The sequence below is a fragment of the Saccopteryx leptura genome, chromosome 1, assembly GCF_036850995.1.
Source record: "Saccopteryx leptura isolate mSacLep1 chromosome 1, mSacLep1_pri_phased_curated, whole genome shotgun sequence".
In the NCBI taxonomy this organism is placed as follows: Eukaryota; Metazoa; Chordata; class Mammalia; order Chiroptera; family Emballonuridae; genus Saccopteryx; species Saccopteryx leptura.
Genome location: NC_089503.1, coordinates 325686257 through 325696742, shown reverse-complemented (window position 1 = coordinate 325696742; position 10486 = coordinate 325686257). Strand labels below are relative to the sequence as shown.

Sequence of the window (10486 nt, the reverse complement as noted above, 5' to 3'; positions counted from 1 at the left end):
TGGACAACTTAATAATTTAAATTCTAGGAGAAAAACTATCATATATTTGCTATTTATTTAAAAAGAAAGAAATTCCAACTTCATGACCCATTAAAAAAAAGTCAAACTCACTTGAACTTAATGATGCTTGTTGACTATAAAGTGACTGCAAAACTCTAATACTATGATTAATATTTACTGATCTATAAAACTAAAAAAAATATTTTCTTGTTAAATATAGTAAAAATTTAATTTCCTATCATTTACAAATTTAACTTAGCAATTTATATTTCAAAGTTATCCTATGATCTGATATGGGTGAACTTCTATTTATCAATTCTTCATGTTACAATTATCTATAATTATATCGTATAGTATGGCCATGGCTAATCACTTGCAGCTCATTCTTAACTCCAACATGAATAGGTTACAAATAATATGGTGATGAAATATTTTAATATTTTTCTAGTTCTCAAGAACTCAAAGAAATAAGATAATCAATATATTATTTGTAAATCATATTACTGACATTACAGTGATACCTTTTTATATGGCTGAATCATACAAAATATGACAAGATCACTAAGCCAGTTGTTTAAGTATTGATATATATGATAGCAACATTTCCCACAGAGCAGCATACATATACCCCTGGATAGTCCTGAGATGATTGTAACTAAAGTGCTATATGAATGAACAATTTTTATTTAATGATTATATATTTATTTGGGGGTTTATTAGAAAAAATACAACTAGCACGTAAAATGTGGAATAAGCTCAAAACAGATATGGTTAAAAAAAGTAAGCCTAAAAAATGAAGTTTAAAATTATAAGTAAATAATGGCACAGGTGATCCATTTATATCAGAAAGGGGGTATGTGACTTAGATTTGGGTAACGCTGTTTTAAGGATGGATCTGATTTAGCCGGCATCGTTTCTGAATGCTTGTAATAATAAGCCACATCATAAAGGAGTTTCCTCTACTACTGTAAACTGTAGTTTTGTTCCAGCACAAACATTTCTTTAAAACATGTTTACATTAATTTTAAAAATATAAATTTGAAATCATTGACTAAATTTAATTTACTTTAAAAGGATTTACCAAAATGGTAAAAATGTTCAGGAGCATTTGAGGGGCATGCTATTCCTACAGAATAGACTACAAAGGCACATTGCATATTATGGTTATCATAGCAGCATTTAAATAAAAGTGATCTATATAACCATTACCCTTAATAATGAACAAATAATTAAAATATCCTTTCATAAAAAAGAAGGTACGCTTGTGCACTGAGTACTCTTGATTCCGGAACCACCTGCACGTAAGTGTCACTAACATGGACCCACTGGCTTGCCGATTCACTATCAGGTTCATTCAAACCTAACAAAACAAGAAGTATAATTTTAAAATAAGTATATCCTTACTCTACATTATATGCAACAACATTTTCATCACAAACTATGTTTATCTAATACTAGATCTTATTGCATAAATCTGTTTCTTGCAAAATGAACTAACTCTTTTAAAGCATTAATATTACTATCATTTTACTTTAAAAATCTAGTGAAATATTAGGTAGCCTTGAAAATATTTATTATTTGAGGAAAATCATTTTCTCTAAAAGAGGAAAAAGAAAAAACAAAGTTAGTTTGCTGACCCATAAAGTTAGCAAACTCTCAACTCCAATTCTATTCTGAGGACCGGGTATGTCTTCAAAAACTTTTGGTATTGTTAAATAAAATGCCACTCCACTGCAATATAATGACACAACACTTGGTGTCACTTCATATCGTCTAGAAGGGTACATACTGTCTTATGATATTTAAGATTTTTAAAGATTATCTAGTACTCTTAAATTTATTTCTCACTTAACATTAACAAACTGAATCCACTTGAGTTATCCATGAAATAACTTAGCTCTTCCAAAAAACAAAGAATTCATTTGTTTTTAAGAATAAAATAAACTTAGTATAACATACCAGGTACACTTCTCTTTCCAGTGATATGTTCCAATAATTTCCTGGAGGGTGTTCTCACTTTTACATATGCGGTGTAGTGACCTCCTCTCATTGAGCCACTATGTTCCACTATGCCATACAGATCATAGAGAACCTTCTTTCCCACACTTACATTCTTTAGACAAAAATTTAAAAAGTAACATTTAGTGAAATATTACTCTAAGGAAAATTAAGTCAAATGTATGTCCTACTTAACATAAGCACATGAAAACATAGCATATAAAAATACACTGAGAAACTTTTCCACACATACTAGACTGGTAAAATGCAAATGATTGACAACATCCCCTGGTGGATGGGCTGTGGGGAAAAGTATTCACACACACTACTACATGTGGGAATGCAAAGGGGTACAACTCCTCTGATGGAATAATTAATGGTATCAAGCTAAATTACACATGTGTTACACTTGGATTTATCAATCCTATTTCTAGGATTCTATTATACTGGTACATAAACAAAATGTAAAAAGACATGCACCAAACTACTAGTTGCACAAATATTTGTATTATCAAAAATCAGAATAGGCCCAAATGTACATAAATTAGGAACTGGTTGAATGAACTATGATGCATCCATACGAGTATTATATGCTTGAAAAATGGAATGCAGAGTATCTCTAAATGCTGCTTTGAAATAAACTCCAGGATATAATATAATGGTAAGGTAGATAAAAAGGATATATATTGTAAGCTATGATTATTTAAGAGGAGAGAGCACACACACATACCTATCAGCTTATATTTTTAAAAAACTAGTAGAAGAATACCATAACTTTTTAACAATGGTTATCTATAAAGGGAGGGAACAATAATGATGGACATACATGGAGAAAAGCTACACTTGTTTGAATTTACTTTGCTTTGTACATTTGATATATTTGACTTTGGAACTGTGTAAATATTTAGTAATCATTTAACAAAATTTGAAAAATTTAAATTTAGAAAACAGTCTCTAAAATCCAAATTAAAGTGAAGAATATATCCAGTTGGTAGCACAGTGATTCAAAAAGGAAACACTAGGGTCACATCAAAACTCCAAAGCCGGAGTGATGGTAGAGAAATGGCGCTGTGAAGGGTGCTCCCGATATGTCCCCTTGAAATTTCACCAACAAAGACAGAGAAAAAAATCTCAGGAGCATCTGAAATATACACACACCAGACAAAGGTATGATTGGGCAAAAAGGTGGCTGAATATATGATATAATCCACTCTGAAGGAAATAAGATGGAGAATGGAGTATTCCCCTTTCCTCACTGATCTGAGGAAGGACCACTTTCGTCTGGAACCCAGAGAAACGGAGGATCTGGGGCAGAAGGAAGAAGCTGGGATAGGGTGGATTATCAAGCAGAGGAGACAGCGCGCCGGCTCAGCCTGAGGTCACGGATATGGGGCTAGCACAAGTGGCAGGCTCCGATGGAGGTTGCCTATGCAGGTTGCCCACAGAGGCTGGCACTAGAGTGGCTTTGTGTGCTCCAGGGTCTGCGATGGCGGGCGGTGTGCAAGTGGCTCCACCTGGAGCCTCTGGCATGGGGACGCGTGCTTCTGGGCAGAAGGGCTAGGCCTGAGATTGTCAGCGGTGGAATTCTGCATGGGCTGTACCAGCGTTTCTGTGTGGTCCCGGTTCCCTAACCAACAGCATGGGAATTGCGCAAGGGCCGGGATCCCTAGGCCTGGACCTGTCCAGGCAGGGTGCCTCCACGAGCTGATACAGGTTTCAAAGTACATTCCTGCATTACTGGCTCTGACTGAGATAACAGATGTTGTGCGCCTAAGTGGGCAGGAGCAGACCTCTGTGTGCACTGCAGAGGTCATGGGGGCTGAGCAGGCACATGGCTTGCTGTGGGCTACCAAACAGGGCACAAAGGCCTGTGGAGATTAGACCCCTGGAGCGCTGAGGCGTACTAGACATGCCCCGGGGCCCTTAGAAAGGCACCAGATCTACAATCGGCTCCCAGACCTGACTTCTCCCGCTGGTGGCTCTGCTTGGCACAGAACTATGCATTGAGCGGTGCTGGAGGAAGGACCTGGCTGCTCTTAGAGCCTCTTACTCTGCAAGCAGTGCCTGAGGCAACCTCACAGTTAAGTCCCCAGGCTGCTAGCACAGGAGGGAGAGACGTGGGAGAGGCACCTGGAAAGCTAACTGAGTCTCCCATTGTCGGAGCCTCCAAGAACTAACAGGACCCACCTACCAACGGGACTGAGGCCCAGCCCATGTCACTGCCATAGCAACACAAGAGCAAATCTCTGATAAAGCAAACCCTGTAGTACAGCGCCAGCTGCCAATAACAATAATAATAAAAAAAAGCTACCTCTCAAAACCAGGAAAAAATTACATTTTTTTATAACTTCTTCTTTTTTTCTTTTTTCTCCCACTTTGGTCATTTCATCATCTTTCCAATTTATTCATTCCTTTTCCTTTTGACTTTCATTATCCATATCTGTTACATTTCTCATTCTTCTTTTTTTTATGAGGATTATATTTCAAAAACCTTAACTCTTTTTATTTTCATCTTTTCTTTTTTTTCTTTTTTCTCTCATTCAATCATTTATCAACAAATTATTTTATTTTGAATTCATATTTATCTTTGTGACACTATACATATTTTGACTTCCTTTTTATCTCTTTGTCATTTTCCCTTAGTTCTGGCTCCCTATTCTCTTTAGTTTTTCTTCCACTTATCATAATATAATTTTCATTTTTTCACTGTATCTTTTCAACTTTTTTTAATTATCTCTTACTAGTGTTATTAACAATACCACTCTCAAATGCCAGTAAAGAAAAAGAAATCAAATATCATGGATACAAAAGACATAGATGTAGCTCAGATAGATGATGAAAAATCTCTAGAAAAAAATTTCAATTGCTTGGAAACCTTGGAGTTAAATGACAGATAATTTAAAATTGAAGTCCTAAAAATACTCAGAGAATTACAAGAAAGCCCCAAAAGGCAATTTAGAGAGCTCAAAAAACAATTCAATGAACAAAAAGAATACTTCACCAAGGAAACTGAAACTATAAAAAGGAATCAAACAGAAATGAAAAACTCAATACATGAACTGAAAAACAAAGTAACAAGCTTAACTAATAGAACAGGCCAGATAGAGAAGAAAATTAGTGACATGGAAGACAGGCAATTAGAGACACTACAGAGAGAAGAGAAGAGAGACTCATAAATTTTTAAAAAAATGAGAAAGCTCTACAGGAATTGTCTGACTCCATCAGAAAGAGCATCATAAGAATAATAGGTATGTCAGAAGGAGAAGAGAGAGAAAATGGAATGGAGAACATATTCAAACAAATAATAGATGAGAACTTCCCAAGCTTGTGGAAAGAATTAGGGCCTTGAATCCAAGAAGCAAACAGAACACCGAGTTACCTTAACCCAAACAGACTTACTCCAAGACACACCATAATGAAATTATCACAAACCAATGACAAAGAAGAAATCCTCAAGGCAGCCAGGGAAAAAAAGAATACATAATATAAAGGAAGGCCCATTAGGCTATCATCAGATTTCTCAGCAGAAACTACAAGCCAGAAGAGAGTGGAACCCAATATTTAAAGTACTGAAAGAGAGAAAATTCCAGCCAAGAATACTATATCCATCAAAGCTATCCTTCAAATACAAAGGGGAAATAAAAACATTCACAGATATAGAAAAGATGAGGGAATTTTTTTTTTTGTATTTTTCTGAAGCTGGAAACGGAGAGACAGTCAGACAGACTCCTGCATGCGCCCGACCGGGATCCACCCGGCACGCCCACCAGGGGCGACGCTCTGCCCACCAGGGGGCGATGCTCTGCCGCGACCAGAGCCACTCTAGCGCCTGGGGCAGAGGCCAAGGAGCCATCCCCAGCGCCCGGGCCATCTTTGCTCCAATGGAGCCTTGGCTGTGGGAGGGGAAGAGAGAGACAGAGAGGAAGGAGGGGGGGGGGTGGAGAAGCAAATGGACGCTTCTCCTATGTGCCCTGGCCGGGAATCGAACCCGGGTCCCCCGCACGCCAGGCCGACGCTCTACCGCTGTGCCAACCGGCCAGGGCCAAGATGAGGGAATTTAACACCAGAAAACCCCCACTTTGGAAATACTAAAGTTGGAAATACTAAAGGGGGTTATCTGACCAGATAGAAAGAACAAAACAAAATTACAAGTAAAAGCTCCAACAAAATCACAATAAAAACAAGATTAATCTGTGAAAACAAAAACAAAAAAAGGGGAGAGGACAATGATTAGCAGTAGCAAAGAAGGATGGAGTGCAGAAACACTCATGAGTTAATGGACTACAATGAGTATGATATATATCCTTTTTACTACCTAATGGTAACCACCACTGAAAAAACCACTATAGAAACACATGGCTTAAGAAAAGAATTAACAGAGAAAAGAAGTATGGAATACAACCAAGCAAAAATAAATGATAGAAAAACAAAAGAGAAGAAGCAAACAAGATATAGAGCTATAAGAAAGAAATATATGCCTGACCGGGTGGTGGCGCAGTGGATAGAGCATCGGACTGGGATGCGGAAAGACCCAGGTTTGAGACCCCGAGGTCGCCAGCTTGAGCGTGGGCTCATCTAGCTTGAGCAAAAAGCTCACCAGCTTGGACCCAAGGTGGCTGGCTCGAGCAAGGGGTTGCTCGGCCTGCTAGAGGCCCGTGGTCAAGGCACATATGAGAAAGCAATCAATGAACAGCTAAGGTGTCGCAACAAAAAAAACTGATAATTGATGCTTCTCATCTCTCTCTGTTTCTGTCTGTCTGTCTCTATCTATTCCTCTCTCTGATTCTCTCTCTGTCCCTGTAAAAAAAAAAAAAAAAAAAGAAAGCAATATATAAAATGGCAATAGGAAATCCTCAAGTGTCAATAATTACATTAAATGTAAATGGATTGGATTGAACTCACCAATAAAAAGACACAGAGTAGCAGAGTGGATCAAAAAAGAAAATCCAACTGTACGCTGCCTTCAAGAAACACATCTAAGCTACAAGGATAAAAACAAATTCAAAGTGAAAGGTTGGAAACGATTTTCCAAGCAAATAACATCCAAAGAAAGCAGGTGTAGCCATACTCATATCTACAATGCTGACTACAAGACAGCAAAGGTAAGCAGAGACAAAGATGGTCATTTCAGCCTGACCAGGCAATGGTACAGTGGATAGAGCGTCGGATTGGGATGCCAAGGACCCAGGTTCAAGACCCCGAGGTTGCCAGCTTGAGTGCGGGCTCATCTGGTTTAAGCAAAGCTCACCAGCTTGGACCCAAGGTTGCTGGCTCGAGCAAGGGGTTGCTCGATCTGCTGAAGGCCCAAGGTCAAGGCACATATGAGAAAGCAATCAATGAACAACTAAGGTATTGCAATGTGCAACAAAAAACTAATGATTGATTCTTCTCATCTTTCTCTGTTTCTGTCTGTCTGTCCCTATCTATCCCTCTCTCTGACTCTGTTTCTGTAGTAAAAAAAAAAAAAAAAGATGGTCATTTCATAATGATAAAGGAAACATTGAATCACGAAGACATAACACTTCTTAATATACATATATATATATATATATATATATATGCAAATATATGCACCAAACCAAGGAGCACCAAAGTATATAAGATATCTACTAACTGGTCTAAAAATACAATCATACTTGGAGACCTCAATACAACGCTGACGGCTCTAGATCATTCATCCAAACAGAAAATCAGTAAAAAATTTGGGCGTTAAATGAAACACTAAAACAATTGGAAGTTATAGTCATGTACAGGACATGTCATCTCAAAACACCAGAGTATACATTTTTCTCCAGTGTACATGGAATATTCTCAAGAATTGACCATATGTAGGGCCACAAAATTAACATCAAAACATTCAGAAAGACTGATACTCTGATCATAAAGCTTTGAAACTAAAATTCAACTGCAAAAAAAAAAGTAAACAAACCTACAAAAATGTGGAAATTAAACAACATACTTCTAAAAAATGAGTGGGTCAAAGAAGAAGTAAATGCAGAGATCAAAAGATAAATACAGACAAATGAAAATGACAATACAACATATCAGAATCTCTGGGATGCAGCAAAAGCAGTAATAAGAGGGAAGTCCATATCACTACAAGCTTATATAAACAAACGAGCACAAGAAAACAACTTAACATAAAATCTTAAGGAACTAGAAAAAGAACAAAGGCAACTCAAAACCAGCAGAAGAATGGAAATAATAAGAATCAGAGCAGAAATAAATGAAATAGAGAACAGAGAAACTATAGAAAAAATCAATAAAACAAGGAGCTGGTTCTTTGAAAAGATCAACAAAATTGACAAACCCTTGTCAAGACTCACTAAGGAAAAAAGAGAAAGAACTCACATAAACAAAATCCAAAATGAGAGAGGAGAAATCACCACAGACATAAAAATATAAAGAATTATCGTAGAAAAGTATGAAAAACTATATGCCATCAAATTTAACAATCTAGAAGAAATGGATAAATTCCTAGAACAATATTATCTTCCTAGACTGAGTCATGAAGAAGTAGATAGCCTAAACAGACCCATAAGCAGGGAGGAAATAGAAACTATCAAAAACCTTCCAAAAAATAAAAGTCCAGAGCCAGACGGCTATACTAGTGAATTCTATCAAACATTCAAAGAAGACTTAGTTCCTATTCTACTCAGTCTCCCCCAAAATTGAAGAAGAAGCAATACTGCCAAACACGTTATGAGGCCAACATAACCCTCATACCAAAATCTGGCAAGGACAACACAAAAAAAGAAAACTACCGACCAATATCTCTAATGAACGCAAATGCTAAAATCCTAAACAAAATACTAGCAAATTAAATACAATAACACATTAAAAAAATAATTCATCATGATCAAGTGGGATTCATTACAGAATGACAAGGATGATACAACATACGTAAAACGGTTAACAGTAATACACCATATCAACAAAACAAAGAACAAAAACCATATGATCCTATCAATAGATGTAGAAAAGGCATTCATAAAATCATTTTATGTTTAAAACACTCAATAAAATGGGGATAGAAAAAAAATCTCAATATAATAAAGGCCATTTATGACAAACCATCAGCTAACATCATATATATTAAATGGCAAAAAATTGAAGACTTTTCCTCTAAAATCAGGAACAAGACAAGGCTGCCCACTCTCTCTCTCCACTCTTATTCAACGTAGTGCTGGAAGTTCTAGCCAGAGCAATCAGACAAGAGAAAGAAATAAAAGGCATTCATATTTGGAAAGAAGAAGTAAAGGTTTCACTTTTTGTAGATGATATGATCCTGTACATCGAAAACCCCAAAGATTCCACAAAAAGACTATTAGTAACAATAAATAAATACAATAAAATCACAGGATACAAAATTAATATACAGAAGTCTACTGCCTTCCTATATGCCAACAATACAACATCAGAAAACGAACTCATAAAAATAATCCCTTTTATGGTTGCAACAACAACAAAAATATCCAGGAATAAATATAATAAAGAATGTAAAGGACCTATATAATGAAAACTACAAAGCATTGTTAAGGGAAATTGAAAAAGATACAATGAAATGAAAAAATATTCCTTGTTCTTGGATAGAAATAAATATAGTCAAAATGACCATATTACCCAAAGCAATATACAAATTTAATGCAATTCCCATCAAAAATCCAATGTCATTTTTTAAAGAAATGGAAGAAAAAATCATCAGGTTTATATGGAACTACAAAAAACCCCGAATAGCCAAAGTAATCTTACGGAAAAATAACGAAGCTGGGGGCATTACAATACCTGACTTCAAATTATATTATAGAGCCACGATAATCAAAACAGCATGGTATTAACAGAAAAAGAGACACTCAGACCAATGGAACAGAATAGTGAGCCCAGAAATAAAACCACATATAAATGGTCAAATCATCTTTGATATAGGAGCAAAAAACACACAATGGAGAAAAGAAAGCCTCTTCAATAAATGGTGCTGGGAAAACTGGAGAGCCGCATGCAAAAGAATGAAACTTGACTACAGTTTGTCCCCTTGTACCAAAATTAATTCAAAATAGATCAAAGACATAAATATAAGACCTGAAACAATAAATTACACAGAAGAAAACATAGGTACTAAACTCATGGACTTTGGCCATAAAGAACATTTTATGAATTTGACTCTAAAGGCAAAGGAAGTGAAGGCAAAGATAAATGAATGGGACTACATCAGACTAAGAAGCTTCTGCACAGCAAAAGAAACTGACAACAAAACAAACAGAGAGCCAACTAAACGGGCAATATTTTCAAACAACAGCACAGATAAGGGCCTAATATCTAAAATATACAAAGAACTCACAAAACTCAACAACAAACAAGCAAACAATCCAATAAAAAAAAAGGGAAGAGAACATAAACAGACACTTCTCCCAGGAAGAAATACAAATGGCCAACAGATATATGAAGAGATGCTCATCTTCATTAGCTATTAGAGAAATGCAAATCAAAT

General features: G+C 36.2%; 1 protein-coding gene across 5 annotated transcripts in view; it reads right to left on the bottom strand.

Moving 5' to 3' along the window:
* Positions 1–679: 679 nt before the first annotated feature.
* USP45 (ubiquitin specific peptidase 45) overlaps positions 680–10486 on the bottom strand; it is an 86809-nt gene continuing 77002 nt past the window's right edge. For all 5 annotated transcript variants that reach the window (XM_066358828.1, XM_066358827.1, XM_066358829.1 and 2 more), the window contains 2 exons: positions 1960–2113; positions 680–1360 (listed from right to left, as the gene is read on the bottom strand). In XM_066358828.1, the coding sequence (XP_066214925.1) occupies positions 1230–1360; positions 1960–2113 (285 nt within the window). In that variant the 3' untranslated portion in view covers positions 680–1229. The remainder of the gene's footprint in view (positions 1361–1959; positions 2114–10486) is intronic.